The sequence below is a fragment of the Heterocephalus glaber genome, unplaced genomic scaffold, assembly GCF_053883595.1.
Source record: "Heterocephalus glaber isolate CG9 unplaced genomic scaffold, H.glaber_assembly_v1.0 deba00000331, whole genome shotgun sequence".
NCBI classification, from domain to species: domain Eukaryota; kingdom Metazoa; phylum Chordata; class Mammalia; order Rodentia; family Bathyergidae; genus Heterocephalus; species Heterocephalus glaber.
Genome location: NW_028258142.1, coordinates 60,607,861 through 60,630,349, shown reverse-complemented (window position 1 = coordinate 60,630,349; position 22,489 = coordinate 60,607,861). Strand labels below are relative to the sequence as shown.

At 38.6% G+C, this 22,489-nt stretch overlaps 1 protein-coding gene across 3 annotated transcripts in view; it reads right to left on the bottom strand.

The window, feature by feature from the left end:
• Smchd1 (structural maintenance of chromosomes flexible hinge domain containing 1) overlaps positions 1–22,489 on the bottom strand; it is a 121,301-nt gene that overhangs the window by 38,271 nt on the left and 60,541 nt on the right. For all 3 annotated transcript variants that reach the window (XM_087194322.1, XM_004853186.4, XM_087194319.1), the window contains 10 exons: positions 20,391–20,618; positions 16,822–16,970; positions 15,437–15,525; positions 14,607–14,725; positions 11,741–11,908; positions 7,868–7,993; positions 6,215–6,294; positions 5,829–5,986; positions 4,594–4,709; positions 3,200–3,264 (listed from right to left, as the gene is read on the bottom strand). In XM_087194322.1, the coding sequence (XP_087050448.1) occupies positions 3,200–3,264; positions 4,594–4,709; positions 5,829–5,986; positions 6,215–6,294; positions 7,868–7,993; positions 11,741–11,908; positions 14,607–14,725; positions 15,437–15,525; positions 16,822–16,970; positions 20,391–20,618 (1,298 nt within the window). The remainder of the gene's footprint in view (positions 1–3,199; positions 3,265–4,593; positions 4,710–5,828; positions 5,987–6,214; positions 6,295–7,867; positions 7,994–11,740; positions 11,909–14,606; positions 14,726–15,436; positions 15,526–16,821; positions 16,971–20,390; positions 20,619–22,489) is intronic.

The window sequence follows — 22,489 nt, the reverse complement described above, 5'->3', positions numbered from 1 at the left end:
AAGTGAAAAACTGTAATTAGCAATTTCCTAAGGAGCCGAAAATGACAATCAGAAACCCTAAATCAAAAAGGAGGAAAGCAGGAAGAGAGAAAAGTTCAAACAGATTAAAAAAACAAATTAAAAGAGATTAAAACAGATCAAAAAACCCCAGCAAGATAGTAATCCTGAAAACAACGTTTGGTAATATAAGTAAGATTTACACTTTTCAATCCAAAGATAAAAGACTGGGCTGGACGTGGTGCACAACTTGATCCCAGCTCTTAAAAAGGCTGAGACAGGACAATCACAAATTCTGGGCCAGCCTGGGCAACCTAGTGAGATCCTGTCTCAAAATAAAATAAAAAAAAAAAGGCTGGGCTTGGTAGGAGACACCTGTAATCCCAGGGCTGTGAGAGGCTGAGGCGGGGGTGGAGGGGTGGGTGGCACGGACACAAGTTTAAATCCAGTCTGGGCAACTTAAGAGACTTAATGAGATGCTGTGTTAAAACAACTTAACAGGGCTGGGGATGGAGCTCAGTCCCCAGCCCTCGGTTCGATCCTCAGTATGGGAAGATAAACTGTGTGGAGCGAGGAAGAGGGGTTGAAGCTCACGGCTCCAAGGCTTCAGTTCCCAGTACCTCCCCAAGAAACGAGAGGAATTACTACAGGAAAATTTCTATCATGCCACTTACAAAACACATACTTACAAGAATGGAAAAAAAGGATTTATTACATGAATGCTAATCCCCAAGATCTCTAGGTTGGTTTGTGCATATTTCATATGGTCAGCTGCTATATGGTTATCAAAGCAGAGGATACGGCTAACAAAAAAGAATTACTAGAGAGAAAGAGGAGTACTCCCTCCTGATGAAAGATTTGATTTGGTAGGAAAATACAGTAATACTTAGTTTGTTATGTACCCAATAACAAAGCCTCAAAATATTTAAAACAAATATTGTAGAACAAGGAGGAAAAACAGACAAATATACATTCATACCGAATGATTCTCCATGCTACTAGATGAAGCAGATAAAAATCAATAGATTTAGAAAAACTAAACATAAGTGATTAGAAAATGTGTCCTGATGCACACACAGAACACTATACCTCAAATACAGAACATACAATATTTCCAGGTATGCATGGAACGTATACAAAAGCTGACCATATCATCCATACAGAGACAGAAACTGACTAATTTTAAAGGATTCACAATCATACCCATCTATGCTTAGCGGACTAAGCATCTGGCCCAGCAGTTTCGTGCCTATTTGTGCATCTATGTCAGAGCAGTGATGGCGGGCAAGCCTTTCAGAGCTTCCAGTGATAACAGCCAGCTGTGGCACGCTCAACACCACTCCACCACTGCCTGGGGCAACAACATAGTAACAGATTGACTGACTGACTTCCCCTCTCTCCGTCTCTTTAGACAGGGCCTCATCGTGTAGTGCAGCCCAGGCTGGCCTTGAATTTGAAGTGATCCTCCTGCCTCAGCCTCCTGAGTGCTGGGATTACAGGTGTGCACCACCACACCTGGCCACAAGAGACCTTATTTATAACAATCTCAAATTCAAAACACTATAAATGGTCATTAACAGAATGCGTAACTGCAATGTGTTTACACAATGGACTGCTATCCAGCAATAAAAATGACAGATGAGAGAACTTACGAATTAATGTGTGATGAATTACTCTCACCAGGCTGAGTTTAAAAATTCCTATACAGAAGAACATATACATACACACACACACACACACACACACACACACACACACACACACATAAGGATGGGCACGACTAGACACCTTAGGGGACATATGCTTGGCGACAGAACTCTATGAGAAAACCACGCCAGGAGTGGCTGGCTGTGTGTCCAGGTGGGCTGAGGGGCAGCAGGATTCCTGGGAGCAGGCTTTACTCCCGGACCTCAGAGGCGGGCATACCCATGTGCAGTTCGGGCAAAATCACAGTGCTGTGTACCTGGGGTTTTTTTTGCACTTCTTGGGTTTTGTATTTTATTTTTTAAAGTTAAAAAATTGAATGAGATTATGTTAAACCCCAAATATAGTGACTAATACATTAGCAATCAAGATTTTCATTCAAACATATTCCAAATGTTAGTATATTTTATTACAAGACATGTTTAATTATGTATATATGTAATTTCTTTTTTGCTTTTTTTAACTGAGTGAAAGTCACATAACATAAAATTGACTATTTTTTTTTTTGGTACCAGGGATCGAACTTGGGTCCTCGTGCTTGCGCAGCAGGCGGCGAAACCACTGAGCTAAATCCCCAGCCCCAAAGTTGACTATTTTAACGTGTAGAATTTACTGGCACTTAGTTACATTCACATTCTTATAGAACCACCACTTCTGTTTAGTTCTAAAACATGTACAATTATTTTTAAAAGCTTTATTATAAGTTTCCTTCAAGCTGATCTCTGGAATGTTAAAGTAAAATTTAACTGAAATATAAATATTTTGGAATATAATGAAACAGCCCAATTCTCACACAGGTCAGTAGACTTCATACACTGAAAGATAACTAACAGACGGAAAAGATGGCAGTCTGCCCTCTTTAAAAAGTCTAAATCAGCCCCTTATAATTATTTGAACATTCTTAAAAGACTGAAAGCAATATTGGCTGAAAAACAAGGTCTGAACATTTGGTCTGCAATGTTTTGTTACTGGTCTATCACAGAAAACAACAAAAATCAAAAGTGTTCCAAAACTTTCATAGCCTTCTGCCATTCAGTGTTTTTTTGTTGTCATTGTTTTGTGTTGGGTTTTTTGCTTTTCGTTGTGGTACTTGGGATTTAACCCAGGACCTCATGCATGTTAAGCACACACTCTATCTCTGAGCTACATCTCTAGCCCTAATTTAAAGAATTTTAAAGGAACTCTTAGGGAGAGAAATAAAAAAGGAACCTTACAGATAACCCTCTCAAAGCTTTTTTTCAGATTTGAAAATGAAAGTCTAGAATGAGGAAGCAACAGCATGAACTGTAAAACCTAGTCCAGTTTTCTTCCTATACTTCAGAAGATCTTAGAATTATAGTAGTCTCTCCATAATAAAAAATATAAAGTACTCTGACAACATAAGGGATTTCTATTTGATCATAAATTACTTTTCCTTAGGTAGGGAGGCAAATACTTCTAAAGTTTAGATAAATTGTAACAAAATATGCATGAACACATGAAATGACTTGAGAAATACCTGAAATAGAAGCAGCCTTCTTCCTTGTCATTATCTTTTATTTTATTACAACTAAATGTTTCTGCCTAGAAAGGGGAGAGAAGGAGAAAAGGGGGAAATAACACACTTTAACCAAGTATATTCAGGATGAAAACTTACTGTATACTTCAGTGTGAATCCAGACTGCCTGTGCATTTATAAATACACACGACCCCACGTACAGTACGTTTTTTTTTTTTTTTGGTACCGGGGCTCGAACTCAGGTCCTTGCGCTTGCAAGGTAGGCAGGGGCACCACTGAGCTAAATCCCCGGCCCCTACAGTACGCTTCTCTGTCATACACAGAGACACATGAGAGAAGTCGCAATGGCAGACGCCCGACATTCAGGGTACACAGCAGAGCTACATGGCAGTGACACCTCCTCAGGTGACCAAGCTTTTAGCTTTGGTCTAACCCGTGCAAGTGAAGATATGAGTTGTTTAGCTGGTTAACCTTCAGACTCTTAAATTACACAAGTTAATTTCCAAAAGAGACGATTTAAATGAACCATAAATGCTGAAGCAGGTTATTAAACCGAATGCTCTGACAAATTTTTGGTTTTCAATTTGAGATTTGTCACAAATGTGCACTGTCTGATATGGAAGCTAATAGCTACATGTGGCTATTAAGCACCTGAAATATAGTTGCTCTGATTTGAGATCTGCTATAAAACACAGGCTAAATTTTGAAGAGATGGGAAAAGAATGTAAAATATCATTAATATTTTAAAAATACTGAGTACGTGTTGAAATGGTAGCTTTTGATAGATTAAAAATATTAAAACTAATTTTACTTATTTCTTTTTATGTTTTTTAATGTGGCTATTAGAAAGTTTACACATCAGGTGTGATGTTTCCTTTGGACAGCTGTGGTTCTAGGCCTGCAAACTGTGCTCTGCATCCCATTTCTACCCTGCAATTTATCAACATTTCTTTACTCTGTTTCTACATTGCTCACTGGTGATATTTAATGGTTTTTGCTTTGTGTCACTATCTTTAGATGAAAATCAAACAAAACTAAACAAAAAAAAAATTTCACAGTGTAGGCTACTCTTTTTGCAATGCCATCAAAAAGCTGGGCATGCAGGAAGAGTAGTATTACAAGTTCCAGGCCAACCCTGGGTAACACAGTGAGACCCCATCTCAACAAAGCAAGACAAGATAAGACAGAATCGAATAAAGCCAAACGAACAGTACTGACACCTAACTTAGATACGTATGCTGATGCTTTTTTTTTTAAATCCCAAGGAATGGTGCAGACTAAGCTCCAGTTTGCAAATATATACATACTGTACTTTTACACCGAATCAGATTTAATTTTAAGTTAGTAAATATAGTAAGCTATTTTTGACTTCTAAAAATGCCTCCATTACTCACATTTGCTGGTGGTCGGTTCACGTTGTTGGACAGCTTCCACATTTTCATGGAAATACGAGCTGGATTAATATTTTTAATGATGCTGTCATCTTCAGAAATAACACTAACCATGAAATCTGTCACAGAAAACATACAACATGTATCTCAAACTTACTATCATGACGGACAATTCTCTGGAGCTACGTCTAGACAGCAAGTTCTCCTTGTCTTATATTCACAGTCTGCCATGCTGCAGATTCTAGCATGAAAGACCAAAACAGCCAAACTGTGTCTGCTCAGCAACTCATACCTAAGTCAGTTGGCCACATCATATGCTGTACATTTTCCTAGAACAGAACGTTTTCTTTGTTTCATAGTTTTCAATACCATACAGGGGGTAAAGTATTATCATATACAGTATTCCATTATAATTACCTGAACATTTGGTACTGTTTTTTTAAAAAGCAAAATATGTGTCTTATTTATCCCAAACAGATTTAAAACAGAACTCATAAAGTATAAAAGGCTATGTATATATGTAATTTAATTGTTAAAAATTACTGTTAAAAATTTATATCTAAATTTTTTGATGTTTCTTTCACTACTTTATAACACACACAGGGATTCGTCCCTTCAATGAAACAGAAGTGTTCCATAAAATCACCTGTGTAAAGCAAATACTCATTTCCCATTGACTCAGCAACAGTAAAACTATATTAAATCACTTGCTTACCCAACGGTCTCCTACATGGTATTATATTCACTGAAAACTGTACTATTTATGACTAACTAAAAGCTCAACACTGTATATAGTTAAGTATACATAGTTGCTGTTCTGATCTTTAATCATAAATCCTGACATGATGTATTCCCATCTAAATTAGAAAAATAGTTCCGGTTCTGATGGGCTTAAGGTAATATCACAACATATTTAACTCCACAATTCTCACCATCTAGTTTATATTTCTTTTACAGAATTTCACAATCCAGTGGATGCACAAACATTGACTGAACTCATTTAATGACTTCAGGCTACCAGCTTATATACGAACTTTTAGTTCATTCTTAACATTAAAAGACTGTAGGACAAAGGGATGAAAGTAGACACTGCTAAATCATATGCATTTTCTCTGCCATCTAAAAGGCACCATGCCTACTTTTTAAAAATTGTGTTGAACATCAAACATAAGTATTTTATCCCACTGTTTTTACAAGGCATATTGTTAAAGATTTATTTAAATACGTCCAATACTCACCAGTGAAAATACCTCCTGCTAAAAAGGACGCATCTTTGTCATATTTAACATTGAGGCGAATCGGTTTTTCGGGATCCGGAAGAATCATTAACTTGATAACAGGCCCTTCTACGGTACTCTTGTTATAGACAGCTTTAACTTGCATAGTATGCTCTCCCCTAAACAGAGCAAAACAAGGGTGGGGTTCCAGTCACACTAGCTTCTAATCCAAAAATCTAGACACAATTTACACAAGTTTCATCCTTCGGGGAAGCTTTTTACTTCCTGCTCTGTTCTCACTTCTGCTTAAGTCTGCAGAGAAAAGTAGGTAGTACTCATAACTTCAGCACGTAGCAAGAAAAATCAGTCTCTATAACAGCAAGATCTATTATACTTTCCATTCTTACCTAGGGGCAGAAACAACGAACACTCCCAAATTAGCCTGGCCCTTCTCATCTGTTTTATGCTGTTGGTTTGAAGGCGTGAGCTAAAAACAAAATAAAACAAATTGGTTAATTAGAAAATAGGTCAACTGTCTATTCCTATCTTAAAAATTGTATTTGCACATACTTCCAAAAAATCTAGAGCCTGCAAATGTGAAACTACTGGAAATAATGCCATATGTAATCACACACTCCAAAAGACAGTAACCACTCATTTTCGTCAACTGAACCAGAATTCCCTGTTAAAAGCGATGAAGCTGCAAGACTGCAGTCGCACAGTGTGAGGAGCACTACTGTAGCAGACGGACGGTGTGTGGGGACGCAGACACTGAAGCCGCGGCTGCGGGCGGTGAAGCGCTGGAGAAAGCCACTCAAGCCCAAGCCCCATAGTGCTGTCTCTGTTCTTTACCCTCCCTTTTCAGTGCTCACTTAGCTGTGCTGCTTAAACTTCTGCTGCATACGACCTTCACATCCACAACCCAGCTTCCACTTTCAAGCGATTAACAATTAGTGGCCACATTTCCTAACATCTTTAGAAGAGTTTCAGCCTCCTGTGGATGCTTCTTTGGAAACTAAAGTCATACTTCTGGAAGCAAACATTTAGAAAAGTGAATTGTAGCCTGTGGTATAAAAAGTCATCCTCTCCCCTAAACTTTCTCATCACTGCTTAAAAGAACATAAAGGTGCAGCGAACAGTGGCACATACTGAGAGAAAAAGCAATGGCTGGAGAGGGAAAACGAGAGGAAGCAACTGGAATGACAGGCTGAGGTCCCTGCTCACACTCTGCTCACTGCCCACTAGATTAAAGACAGGTACCTGTGTACCTCTTTTTTGCTTAGCCTCTGCACATGTTTCCTCCGAAATGCCTATTCCTTAACACACAATGCAAGTAACTGTGGTATTTGCCTTCATTTACTTTTTTTAAAAAAAGAATTAATTATCCACCTAACCTGAAATGTAAGTATTACTAGTTCTGTATAATAAACAGTCAAGGGGCCGGGGATTTAGCTCAGTGGTTCCGGCGCCTGCCTTGCAAGTGCAAAGTCCCGAGTTCGATCGCTGGTACCAAAAAAAAAAAAAAAAGTCAAACTGCCACAGCTGTAAAATGTTGGCCTAATATATAAGCTTTTCTTCCTCAAAACAAAACAAAGCCAAACCCCAAAGATCTCTAGTTTGATTTACACTAAACAGTAGTAAAGGTTATCTAAGACTACATTTTAAAAAGAATTAAAATGTGCCACATAAAGGCATTTTCATGGGAACGAAGTACACATTTTTGTCTCTTGTGCTGGGATTAACTCAGGACCTTCACACTGAGTGACATCCCTAGTGATTTTTTCTATTCTGAGGCAGGGTCTTCTAAAGTCACTAAATTCCCCAGGAAGCATTCTCCTGCCTCTGCTCCCAGAGTGCTAGGATTTTAGGTGTGTGCCTTCAAGTCTGGCTGAAGTGCTGAATTTTCTTTTTTCTTTTTTTTTTGCAGTGCTGGGCACTGAACACAGGGCTTTGCATGTGCTAGGCAAATGATCTACCACTGAGCCCCAGCCCCAGCCCCAGCCCCAGCCCCGAAATACCAAATTTTAGGGTGGAAATATTTCGGGAAGTTCACAACTTACCTTTAAATTGCTAGCTTTTATGAGGCTTATTTTAACATGAGGTACTGCTGCTGGATTATCCCACTGATCACAGAGTTGAACAGTGAGAGGGCTCTGTAATTCTCTTCCATTAATCACTGGAATGGCCTGAAAAGGATATAAATATATATATATATTTTTTGGTACTGGGGATTGAACTTGGGTCCTTGCTCTTGCGGGGCAGGCAGCAGCACCACTGAGGTAAATCCCCGGCCTGGATATAAATATTTTAAGAAGCAATAAAACATATATGCAAAACCATATAATCACCTGTAAAACAAATTACTTAATTTATCTCTAATCTATTCACAAACCACTTCTTTCATCAATGAAAATAAACTTGAAAGCCATTACACAAGCACAGATAACTCTTACAGAAAGGATGAGTAACTGGACAAAAGGAAAAACAGCATTTGACATTACTGACTTTTAACCAGGTCCTTAAAAATTGCACACTGGATTGACTGCAGTGGAAACAGCTTTTCTTTGGTCCTCGCAGTGGAAACAGCTTTTCTTTGGTCCTCACGTATAGCTTCGGCAAACCACAGGTTAGTTCCTGTCAATTTTCAGTTCTCCATCATAGTAGACAAAGCACTGATACAGCTTTCTGCCCCTCACTACTGCGCTACACTGCCCTGCTGGCTTTCCCCCTTGTAAACATGAAAGTCCTGTCTAATTCCCAGAATCCACCTGCTGACCTATTAACAGGTACCGCATCTTTTCAAAGGACACATAAGCAAGCAAGATGCCTCGTAAAGGCCTAATCCTCTGTGTCAGACTATAAAAGCTAACTAAAGATAGAAGAGAGCTATGGAGCTGAAAAGAAAAGCTAATATCTCACTTATCTTCTACTTAAAATGTTCCTTTTGGTCCCCTAGCCCTACTCTTACCTGAGTTGGTTATCAAATTATGTTGGGTGGTTGCTGGAAAGGGGAAAGAATTTAAAGCTAAGCTATGGGTAGGATATCAAAGCAAGAATCCCAAGTCTAATTTAGGAATAATGCTCGTCTACCATGAAGTTCACAAGGATACCACGACTAGCTTTCATTTGCCAAAGACTGGAAAAAGGTTGAATTGCACAATGAGCTGACAGTTTGCAAATGTAAGCACACAGTACTTTAATCTCTATCACATCACAATCTACCCTGACTGTCAAACAATATCCTAACTCTTTAAAAGGATTCCTAACTTCTTTTTTTTTTTGGTACCGGGGATCGAACTCAGGACCTTGCACTTGCGAGGCAGGCGGTGATCCTAACTATTTTTAAAGGATGTCTTTCAGTAAATGACTTTAGCCTAAGGTGGTGGTAATAAACTGTTCTGGGAAATAGTAGTAAACACCAATTTCCAAAGTCTAATGTCTGTGAACACAAATCTGTTCCTGGTCACTTTTACATTTTGGCATGTTATTTAACATTACATGTTTTTAGTTTCTTCATCTATAAAATAACAATACACACATATTTATATTCTTGTATGTCTTTTTCTAATTATCATGCTATGTTACCAATTTCCCTTTATTACAAAGACCCCGTGCAGAGAAGGTAGGTCAAGAATCAAGTTAGGAAATTCTGGAAAAACCAGGTAGGAATGATTACTTTCTTAGCACTATCTACATCTAAACATACAGCTAACAAATGGATAAATTAATTTTAGGGTTTTTTTTGTACAAGGACTTGAGCTTGCCAGGCAGACACTGCACTGCTGAGCTACATCCCTGGCCCAATTTCAGGTATTTTTGTTTGTTTTTATAGTCCCACGTATTGTACCCAGGATCTTGCACATACCAGGCAAATTATTCTAGCACTGAGTTACATCCTCAGCCCTTTTAATTTTATTCTGAAAAGGTATCTCATTAAATTGTCCAGGCTGGCCTCAGACTTTTTCATGTTCCTGCTTCAGTCTCCCAAGTAGCCAGGATTACAGGCATGTGCCACTGTGCCCAGTTTTAGGTTTTATTTTAAAATTTCTAGACTATTATGTATTCTGTAAATAAATTTTACAATACTTTTTTTTTTGGTACCGGGGATCAAACTCCGGTCCTTGTGCTTGCGTAGCAGGCGATGAAACCCCTGAGCTAAATCCCCAGCCCAAATTTTACAATACTTTTTTACTTAATAAATTATCTTTTATATTCCCAACAAAATCAAATATATAAACATACTAAAGATTTCTTGGGCTGGGGATTTAGTTCAGTGGTTCCGGCGCCTGCTTCACAAGCATAAGGTCCCGAGTTTGATCCCTGATACCAAAAAAAAAAAAAGATTTCTTCTACCTCAAAAGTATACAGTTATTTCAGACTACAGTCAACCAAGAAATTATCAAATTATCGGTATCAACAGGCAAAACAATTTTTCAATTTATGTAGTGCAAATGCTCCCAGATAAAAATAACATATTGGCTTTTCAGTGAAACCTCAATAGTGTCATGGGAAAAAATTTTTACAGCACAGTTAAACTAGTTTATCTGTTTTTTAAGTTCACAAATCAAAAAGGGCAACATCAACCTAGGACACAGGAACATAAACCTTTCTCAGACAACCTGCTCCTTTACTAGGATATGTTCATTTACTAGTGTAGTGTGAAGCCATTCTTCTTTATAAAAAGTTATACCGATAGCTAAAGCTCTGATATGCTTCAATTAAACCCTAGAATCTGAACATTTCAAATTAACTGCTACCCAAGGACACAAATTTAAGATAGGAGGACTAAGTGCAATAGATGGGACTACAGCTAATAATGTACTATATTCTTTTTTTTTTTTTGGTACCAGGAATCGAACTTGGGTCTTTGTGCTTGTGAGGCAGGCAGCGGAACCACTGAGCTAAATCCCCGGCCCAATGTACTATATTCTTAAAAACTGCTAGGACAGTAGATTTTTAAGTCATCTCATCACAAAAAGACATGAGATAATACATGTTGTAATTCATTTGATCTAGCCACTCCACGATGTATATGTATTTCAAAACAACATGCTGTACAAGACATATGACTTTTTTTTTTTTTTTAAGTGGGACAAATACCTTTTTTTTTGTTGTTGTTGTTAAATTCTTTTATTGGTACATTTTAGGTATACAACACAATTGCATTTCTCATTGGGAACTGTACCTTTACATAATGCATCTTGGTTCTTATTTTTAAGACATACGACTTTTTATTTCTCAATTAAAAAATGTTACTTAGCATTCTGAAAGATTTAGTGAAAAGTTCAACAAATGTAAGGTCTGGCAGATATTTGCAAAATTAGTATTAAAAGATTGCAGTACTTTCACAGAAAGGCATACTAAGCATGTATGGTTGTAATGATTTGGAGTCTGGGATATGCTTTACAAACTCCAATAAAATTCGGGCATAATGGTGCACATTTGCAGTCTCAGCACTCTGGGAAGCTGAGGCAGGAGGATCACAAGTTTGAGCCCAGACCGGGCAACTTAGTGATTTAGTAAGATCCCGTCAAAAAAAAAAAAAATCAGTAACTGATGAAACAAAGTTACCGGGAAATTGGGGTTCATTATATTATCCTTTTACTTTTGTAAATGTTTGAAAATTTCTCTAATATAGTTTTAAAGTTTTGAACTACTACATTCATTATTTATGAAGTTGTTTTGTTTTTTGCGGTACTGGGGATTGAACTCAGGACCTTGTGCTTGCCAAGCAGGCGCAGTGCCACTGAGCTACATCCCTGGCCCTACTTATGAAGTATTTATAATAAAGTATCAATTAAACAATGAGGTACTAAGATGGACATTACCTTGCTCCAGCAAATGCCAACAGCTCAATTTAACTCGCTGACAGTCTGAAAGCATTACCCGATGTGATGCTACAGCTCTTTCATTCTGAGACATGAAGTACTCACCTCCTTTAATTCCGGCCAGTCTATAAGGAGAAGTTTTGCAGGAGGTCCAGAAATTAGCTGCACTCGAATAAAGTCAGAAAATTCATGCCAAGAGAAACAAAGGTCCTTGTTTCCAGGAGGACCCGGAATAAATCTGATGCCTCTTACACTTACACTTTGTGAGTTTTCCTAGTGAGGAAAAGTACATCAAGAAAAGACAGGTGGTGTTACTTAGTGTTTTAAAAAATAAAATGTTTTGTCATTAACCACTGGCCGTCCAGATAAATAGATTGAACCCCACCAGTGACATATCAAAAAGTTTATTTTCACAAGAGGAGAAACAATTTTCCTTTTTCCGTTTTTTTTTCTTTTTTTTTTTTGGTTTTTGCGGGGGAAAATCTAAAAGGTTCTGGCTACCATCATCGCCTACCCCCTTCTTTAGATAGGCTGAGTATATCCCTTGCCTGAACTGCTTGAGACCTCAAGCATTTCAGATTTTGGAATATTTGCACAGACTTTACTGGTTAAGTATTCCTAATCAAAATCTGAAATTTTCTGAGTATCATATCTGTGCTCACAAAGTTTGGTGTATTCTCCTTTACTGTTACTTAAACAGCCAAGCACGTGCATGCCTGAGAACTGCTGCACTTCATTCTTTCCTGCTGTCTGCAACTTTCTTCTTGGTTAATTGCACATGACACCTTAATAACAAGGGTCTTCCCAGTCACCCTAAGGAACACACCATTATTTTACCTACTTTAATTCTTCTTATCACTTATCTATTGCATGCCCTCTCCTTGACAAGGTTTTCTCTACAAGGGTACGGACTTGGTCACTGCTCAACACATTACTTGGGATAATGCCTACAACATCATATTAATGGAAATCAATGAAGCTGGCCACTAATCTTTGCTACATGACTGACCTTGAGTGCTTCCATACTGGTACAAGCCCTGTGGTATTTACAATTTAATAGTGACCTCTAGTGATTAATCATCTTAAATTTCCACTAACTACAAATCTACTTCATCACAATTTAAAAATCAGAAATAAAACTTCATTTCTTATGCTCTCAAAGAACTGTTTGTAGAGGATTTTGTGTTAAAAAAAAAAACAGACATTAAAAATAACCAAAATTAATCTGCCCTGAAAGTCCAACAAGCATTGGGGAGTTTTTGCTTGGAAAACAAATCAAATAGATGGGCATCAGTAAAACATATTAAAGTTGAAAATATGTATAAAGAAAATGACCCGAGCCGATTCCTTTCTATAGTTATACTGGAGGTTGTTTTGCTTTTATTTTAAATCTTAAAAATGAAAAATGAAAAGTGCATTTTAAAACTGTAGATCATCACGAACAGAATTAAATGTGAGATTCTGAAAATGTGCCAAGACTGTGGCTCGGAGTTGTAAAAAGTCTGCAAGGGTGAAAGAAGTGTACTTTGCTGGAGGGCAGCAAGCTGCGGGGCGGGAAGTCGTGAGGCTGTACTGGGATGAAATACTACTACAGGGCACAGCAGGCCACACACCAAAGTGGACTTTAAATGTACCACTGCGTACAACACCGACAGGAGTCCTGACTGAGGGCGTGTGATGGGGACCCAGCTGAGAGCTGAAAGAGCACTGGATTTGGTCAGGTGGAACTGAACATAAAAAACTGCCCAGAGTGGACTGCTAGGGAATGCTGGAAAGGCATGTGAAGACAGTCCATACAAGACTTCCAAGAATTTTCACTACACAAAGGAGAGATTTTTACCGTAAAAAAAGTGGAGGGCAGATGGACAGGATTACAGTACAGAACCTAAGTTTTGGTGACTTTCTGTGAGGAGGGGAAGGGTATATTCTTAAAGATGAAAGATACTGTAGTATCTTTATATGCTGATGAGAATACTCTAATAGACAGGAAACACTAAAGATGCAGAAAGCCAGATAAGGTAGGCACAATTAGGTGACAGAGGATGGGTCTAAGCGCACAGAGCAATAGGAAGCAGAAACTATTCATGTGTAACAACTGGAGCACGTTTATCTTCTCAATCTACACACAGGGTTGAAGCTAGACACTGGGAAAACCTGAGAGTCGAAGAGCAGTCTTCATCACTGTATGGACAAAACATCACTAAAAGTTCATCGGTGAAAATCAGAAAACAACAGCATAAACGATTAGTGGAGACAGAATCTCTACTTAGGAAGGACAAGGAGGCTATTCTTTTGGTTATCTCATCAACTAAAAAGGTCACGGAGTCTCAAGAAGATGAGTCTGGAGAAAGCTAAATGTTCTACAGGAACCCAACTTCCCTTAACCTTCGGGACTTCCTCTCCTCTCTCGGCTACACTGGTCTGGCAGGTTTTCTGAAACCCCCCAAGCAGGGCCATTTCCTTTAACCTAGCTCTGACTTCTCCAAGCAGAGCACACCATGCTTGCTTGTCAAACTGTTAAGAATTCCACCTGATTCTACTTTTCAAGCTAACCCGAGTTGACGGAACAGCTGCAACTCTGACAATTAGTTTTCTCCTTAGTATTCTGTTTAATGCAAGGTGTGAGCACCACGAGGTGTGATTTAAATAGCTACCTGAAAAGTTACCCGTCTGTATATATACATTCATGTGTACACGCATCCCAAAATACTCATGGGGAAATGATAGAATAGCTGTGATGTGCTGCAAAGTGAGATGGCAAGGGAAGAAGTGGCGACTGTCACCACTGGACGAACAGAACGATTCCTTAAGTTAGTCTATGCTCAAATTTTTTCATTATGAAAGTTTTAATGTCTTTTATGCCTTCTTAGTTTAAAACAGTAAAAATCAAACTCCTTTTAGTTACTTCTGTTTTCCCCAAACATTTTTACAAACCAAAGCATGAGCCAAATGTTACAGAAAGTAGCCATACCTGCAAAGCAGTCTTCACACTTGAGTTATCGAGTCCAGCTCCAGCAATTGACAAAGCAGATAAAGTACTCGGTGAAAATGCTGGAACCTGATTTCCATACTGATCTGTAATAATTATAACTTCAAAAAAAAAAAAAAACACCAAAAAACAAGTTTTATCTTACAGTGTGTCCTTTTTAATAAAAGATATAAATATGTATAACACTTAAAATATACTTGGAAACATTAATTTTGTTCTTTTAAGAATTTTGGTGGGCATAAAAATAGTGTCTCTCATAAGCCTTAAAAATAAACCAGGAATCTACATAAGTATACTTAAATATTTAACATGATGCTAATGTTAATCAGATTTTTAAAATGTTTTATTTTTGTGATGCTGTAGATCAAACTCAGGGCCTCATGCATGCTCAGCAAAAAATTTCTCACAAAAATTTAAAGGAAAGATTTTAACATGCAATTTTCAAGATATAAGAAAAAAGCTGGGCATGGTGGTATGTGCCTATATTCCCAGCTACCAGAAGGCTGAGACAGGAGGATTGTAAATTGAAGACCAGCCTAGGCAACTTAGTGAGGTTCTGCTTCAAAATAAAGAGGGCTGGCAATGCAGATTAGTGGCAGAGTGCCTGTGTTCCATGCCAGAGGCCATGGAGTCAATCCCCAGTGCTGTCTGGGCAAACAAAACAAAACAAAACAAGCAAAGCATAAAAAAAATAGACTACACAGGAATACATATATTTACTTTACACTTATATCTCACCATTTTGCCAAACTGTGTATGAAAACATGAACATAAAGGAACTGCATAGAAGGAGGAACTCAGACTATACTGACCTATTTCTCCTTGAAGCTCTTGGCCCATCTGCACTATTTTTCCTCCTTTTAGGTCACATTTTAAATGTTTGGGTTCATCAGGAAGTGGTCTGAAATTAGTTAACAAGTTAAAAGGCTTTAGTAACACCACTAATTGCACACACAAAAAATTTAGTTTCCAGTACACTAAAGAGCAGTAAATATAGAATGTTTAAAAACACAATGGCAACCCCCCCCACCAAAAAAAAAACCACAATGGCATCCTTTGAAACACCTCTTTAATTAATTTTTTTGGTACTGGGGATCGAACTTGGGTCCTTGTGCTTGTGCAGCAGGCGGCGAAACCACTGAGCCAAATCCCCAGCCACACCTCTTTAATTTATAGAATACAGCTATTAACCCAAAAGACACGTCAAGTCAAAGTATGTCTATGCTGGGTTAAAAGAAAATTCTGACTGGAGAGCATCAAGAATGACAGATGGGAAACAGTAGCTCATCAAGAGAGCTGTGGTGCGCTCTAGGAGTGGTGCAGGACGAGGAGGCAGGATAACTGCAAGTCTGAGGCCAGCCCAGGCTACAGTGTGAGTTCTCGGCTAGGCTGGAGCACACAACCATCTCGACTTCCCCACACACTCAAAAAAGAACACTGGTTATGGTCAGAGAGATACTTCTGAATTATTTTATCTCAAATGCAGAGCTGTTCTAAGTATTGGGAATAGTATGGGAAAGAGTAGAGGAATTCTGCTGCAAGAAGTTTCTGGAAGAGGTGGTCACCTGGGTGCAGCAGCACAAGGCTGTCATCCCAGCTCCCCCGGAGGCTGAGGTGGGAGCATCAGACAGCCTGAGGCCAGCCCGGGCAACTTAGCAAGAACATGCCTCAAAATAAAAGACTTACAAATGTTGGGGACATAGCTCAGAGCTACAGATCACCAGGTTTAGTCCCCAGGATGGGTGGGTGGGGGATAAAAAAATTTGTAAGGAATAAGATAGGTTTTTTACATATTTATATAATTGGGAACAGTTATAATCAAGATAAGAATCAGTAACTAGAGTAAAACTTCATTCCAAAGACAATCTATTTTCACAGAAGCTGCAATATTTTCTATCTTAGAAGTAATTTTCACATGTGTTCAGTAGAGAAAAATTTTTGGTGCCATATGAATTTTAGAGTATCTCAAAAAAGGCCAGGGAGGCCGAGGATTTAGCTCAGTGGTTTCGCTGCCTGCTGCACAAGCACAAGGACCCGAGTTTGATCCCCAGTGCCAAAAAAAAAAAAGGCCGGGGATGTAGTGCAGTGGTGTCTTGCCTGCCTGGCAAGCATGAAGTCCTGAGTTCGATCCCCGATATGCACACCCCCCCCCAACCAACAAAAAAACAATATCTCAAAATATACCAAATCCACAAACCTTACTGTAAATGCACTTTCCAAAGACACGTGATCATCTTGGAATGAAACTTGACAATAGCGCATATCTTTTACAGATGTTGGTACTTGTACATCAGGAAGCAGACCCTGTAGCAAGTGTTCTTTGTTAACCTCAGGAGTCCAGTTTACCTAGGAGAAAATGACATATTTAAGAATAATATAAAGCTTAGCCTGTCTAATGCCCTCCTAGTACATGTCCTACTGAAAAATCTTTTTTTTTTGAGACAGGGTCTCCCTTTGCAGTTCAGGCTGGCTCTGAACTAACTCACTATGTAGCCCAGGTTGGCCTTGAACTGGAGGCAATCCTCCTGCCTCAGCCTCACCTTACAGGCATGAGCCACCACACCTGGCTAACTCAATCCATCTTCTTCATCTCCAAGGAAAAAATCAGTCTCTTTATGGCCAGAAATGATAGTGGTTCATATATTATGATTAAAAAGTACCTTTTTGGTCTTTGCTGTTCACATTGCTGTATTTTTGAGTGGAATAAAATAGAAGTTTTAAACTCATTTCCTTTGAACTCTAGTATAAGATTACCATGTTTCGTTGCCGTTTAAAATACAGGACCATCGCTTCTCAGCCTTTTGGCTAAGATCAAGTGTAAAATACAGGACCAAGTGTGGCAGTGCCACCTGAAACCCCAGTTCCCTGGGAGGCTGTGGCAGGAGACTGAAAGTCCAAGAGAGCCTGCCTGCCCTACCCTCCAACCCCAAAGCAGAAGCTGGGGCTGCAGTTCAGTGTGAAGGCCTGGGCTCAATCCTGAGCACTGAAAAAGCAATGGATAAAAATTTAAAGCTCCAAATAGATCAGATTATGTGATCAATGCTGAGTGGCAGGGACAGAGGCTTTGAATGAGATCTAGGTGGGTCTTTATTTGGCAAGATTTAAAAAAAAAAAGTTACATCTACTGATGCAATTACCTTTCTAGTCCCCTTTTGGTATAAATCCTTTCTTGGATATTTTCAGCTCTAAATTTTACGTCTTTTAAATCCTGTACTTGTAGGGCCAGGGATTTAGCTCAGTGGTTTCGCCACCTGCTGCACAAGCACAAGGACCCGAGTTCGATCCCTGGTACCAAAAAAAAAAAAAATTCTGCACTTGTTACTTAACCCATACTTTTTTCAAGTTGATTACCCTTCAGGGTTCTATTTTCAAGCTTTCAATCCTTTCTATTTAAGAACTTTTAGCTCTACTCTCCCTTTGCTTTTAGACTTCTATAGTTTGATTAAAAAAAAAAATCGCAGATGACTCATGTTGTCTTCTGGTTTACACTGCTCTACGACAGAAGACAGGCAGCAAGCAGGAGTTACATAAGCCACTGTGAAGACTGTACTCTCGTCTCAGTATCTTTTAGTACTGATGAGGAAGTGCATAATTAAAAATCTTTGGTACTCATGAAACACATGACTACTACTGTTATAATCTGAGGTAAAATGTTTCAAACGCAGGCCACAAGCTTAGAGAGTGGCAAGGAAAAGGTTATGCATAGGGAAAGTCCTCAACGCTCTTTCTTAACCTTGATACAAAAATTCCTCAGTGAGTAGAGGCATTATTGTGCAAAGGGAGGCAGTTCAGAAGCCAGGTCTCTGGCACCACTTTTTTAAGCCACTTACCTTTCAATTCACTAGAGATAAAAATGGCTTGCCTCCCTTCCAAGCAAGATCAGGACTATTTCTCTCTTTTTTTTTTTGATACCAAGGATTGAACTTGGGTCCTTACGCTTGCTCAAAACCACCGAGCTAAATCCCTGGCCCACGACTACTTCTCTTTAAAGCCTCCATTTCCTTGATATCAAAAGGGAAAATTTCGCCACCTGCCTTGCAAGCGCAAGGTCCCGAGTTTGATCCCCAGTACCAAAAAAAAAGGGGGAAAAATAAACTGCCTAGAGTAAGGGTTATTTCAAACGAGACTTCTGAAAATAAGGCCAGTTAAACTGCTAATAAATAACCTTAAATCACTAGATCCTGTTTTTGGAACTCAGGATGGGTACAAGGTACAGCAGTGGGAAAGGCTAATTCTTACACCATGTCACACAAGGCAATGCTCCAAGAAGTTAGTTAATTGGGCCCCTTCCTTGAGGTCACACAGAAGTTTGCTCTCTAGCATGGTTCTCTCTAATCATCTCAAAGACACTGGATTTTTAGAAAATTATTTCCCCCCATCAAGATTTGAGTTTTATGTCTACTGACATCAAAGGGAAAAGTACAGACATCCACTGATGCAACTGCCTTTCAGTCAGTGCTGCTACAATTCTAGATCTGAAAGTACAAATCTGTCCCAGTACAATTAATGTGTTAAGGAACAAAGGAAGCATAAAACAAATTTTACTTTTGCTTAAGTACAATTTCACTCATGAAAAATTTGACTCCTCACACTGTACTCAGCCAAACCAAATCGTGTGAGAATACACGAAATGATGTACTGCAAACAGCTACGTGCCCTCTGGTGGCTGTGTTGTAAGCTACACTTGTCCACACAACATTACAACTTTCCATGCAGTTTCAGACACCCTCCTTTCCCCACTTAACAGTAGCTCACAAGCAGCAACCTTTTCTGCCACTACCACAAGCAAGGTAAGCCGTCAGTTCCAGTGTGCACGCTTCTGAACCATTAGCACGTGCACATTACTGTTCCTGTTTATGCCACTGTTTTACTAGGTTCCTGTCTCTTTTTAAATGGTTACTGGTGAAGTCTGTGTGTTGTGTCTTGAACTCCATCTTCCCCATGAGCCCTGTGTTTTTACTGCATGGTTTCATGCAGCGTAGGCATGCGAGGTCTCGTTAGAGCACGACTGACTGCACTTGAAAGCTACACACACTATTCTTTTCATTAACCAGAAGGCAGATGCTACAGTTCTGTCTGCTTTCATGCTGTGAATCTTAATGATTTGACTCTGTCCCTGCTTGGTGAGATGTTAGGGTTCATCATGCAGATTCAAACCTATCAAAGTGTAAATGCTCCATTTAGATCACAGCTGGCACTGATGAGGACCCACAAAACTTTTCTGAGGGACACTGTACTGTTAGAGAGTGGTATACCAATCTCAAATGGCCAGATTAGGGCTCTGTACTTAACAACTCTGTATCATTTGCTTTCAGCACCTCATTTGCTTAGTGACTTCAGAACAGCCAGAAGTGAGTTGGCTGGTAAAGTGGCAATCGTGATTGTGACTGCAGAAATATATTAGTCAGGAGGTGTACAAATAAAAGTCTAAAACCTCAAAATTTTAACAGATCGAAATCATTTTTTAAAAAAATCATTTCTCTAAGTATAAGTTTGTCATGTGAACACACATCTCAATCTAGTAGACAGAAAGTTTTTCTTAGCTCAGAATTTTTTTTTGGTACCGGGAATCGAACTCGGGACCTTGTGCTTGTGAGGCAGGCGGTGGAACCACTGAGCTAAATCCCAGGCCCCTTAGCTCAGAATTTTAAATAATACTATTTTTCCTTGGCAAGATTCTTCTTAGAGCCTACTTATAATACTTGTTGGTCACAGTCCTATAAAACAAAAAACTTATTACCATTAACCAATTTGTTAGATACTTACTTTAATTTTTTCTGCTAAAGTTGATGTTATATTGATTTCTCTTTCTCCTTCATCATACATTTGAAAAATAAGATTATGCATAACATCGCCTGCTATCCAGTTAACCTCATCTTGATGTTTAATCTGGATTGCCTTTTGTCCCTCTACACTAAATATCTGCAGTCGTGCAACATGGCTACTGGGAAGCAACTTGATAGTCTTTTCCACAGGCGACACATCTTTACAGCTCTAAGAAGAGAGGAAAACAAATGCACACTGAGTAATGTATGTCCTAAAAAACCTTAGAAACAATTTAATGATGGATCCATTCCACTGCTGAAGAATTTCAGGTTCAGTATTATGGAAGATCACTGTATATACTGTTATACTTTAGTTCTTATCACTAACAGGGCACTCTACTGTTGATGACTGTATTTTGTATCATCAGATTATAAACGGCATTGGCTACATTCTTAAAACTAATAACAAGTATATCTGGACTAAAAGGAATCCTTTCCCTTTATGATTTAATTTATAAGTACTACAAACAGGAAATTTTAATGCCACAGATTTGTGACCATTTATTAATGAGAAAAGCATGTAAGAAATCAGTAACTTTCCATAAAATTGGAGACAAACACTTGCCAAACAATGTACTACTTAATGACAATAGGTTAACATTGAAGCTTTCCATGTCTTTCACACTGGTAACATACTGAGGTAAATGAACAAAGTTGCTTAGAGCCAGAAAAGGGTTCTAAATGCCCCAAAGGCTGAGCTGAACTGCTTGGAAACTTAAGATTGTGACTGGCACACCAGCATTCCCCAGAACAGTGAGGAAGAGCTGGATTATACTACAGAATTTGATTTGGGGCCTTGTGAAGTGGTTCACGCTTATAACCCCAGCTATCTGAAAAGCTGAGGTAGGAGAGGAGACCTCCTCCTTCAAGGGGAGACCCTGTCTCAATGTAAAAAATAAGAAGGGCTGAGGATGTAGCTCAGTTCAAGATCCTGGGTTCAATCCCTAGTACTGAAAATTAAACAAAATTTAGGAAGATAAAATTGAAATATTACATTATTTCATCACCTAGCAATATATAGTGCATTCTACAGCATATACTTAATTTAAAATAAGCTTAACCTTATACTTTATAATCTTACTTTATCTCCTTCCTCATGTAGTTGTAGCCATTCGTATGGAAACCTATTCATGTTACTGGTGATAACACTGAAATTCCTGCACGACAGAATTAGAAGCATCTTTTTTGTTTGACTCCTTAAACGCAGTTATTATTTTGGGGTAAGATTTCATTACTGTATGGTAAAGCTACACTGTGGTGTTGGTTTTAGCTGCCCTGCGTCCTGGAGTCTCCTGCCTACTGATGCTCTGTGGTATTTATGTCAGGCCTGCTTGTTACCCTTGCCTCTAAATCCAGATTCCTCCCTAATTTCAACTTCCGTGCCTCCTGACCTTTTGCAAGACAGTGATGCTCAAAAATATTGCCAATATTCTTGCAAAAAGGAAGTACATTAGAACTATTTTGTCAAATACAAGGAGCTTGAAAGGTTTGAATAAAGCCAAGTCATCACATCTTTAAGAAGTAAAAGCCATATTTAGCCCTTGTGAGGCTCAAGATAGACTGATAATTGGTGTGTAATTAACAGACAAGTATGAATTAATCAGTTGATTAGCATACCTACCACATATCACATTTAAGTGTTTTACATATTTGTTAACCCTTCCAGCAATCTTATGAGACTGACTGCATACACTGCCCATGTTGGCCTCACCATCAACCATGATGCAGTTCCAACAAAATATACAGAAATCTCTTTATGTACAAATACTAATAAAAACTAAAAATATACAGGTAAATTAAAGGTTTCTGTATCTTTCAGTGGTAGTTTAAGTGGGAATATTTACCAAGCTTTGTAAAAAACCAACAGGAAAAATGAAAACCAAGAGAACAACATAGTGCATTTTAGTATTAGGAAAAAATTTTCATAGGATCATTAATAGCTGTAGATGCTATAAAAGGCCTGATCAAGAAAGTTACTAATATTTGACCCAAAATGTTAAACTAGTCACTATGCCCCTTTGTGTTGCTTTTTCTCCCTTT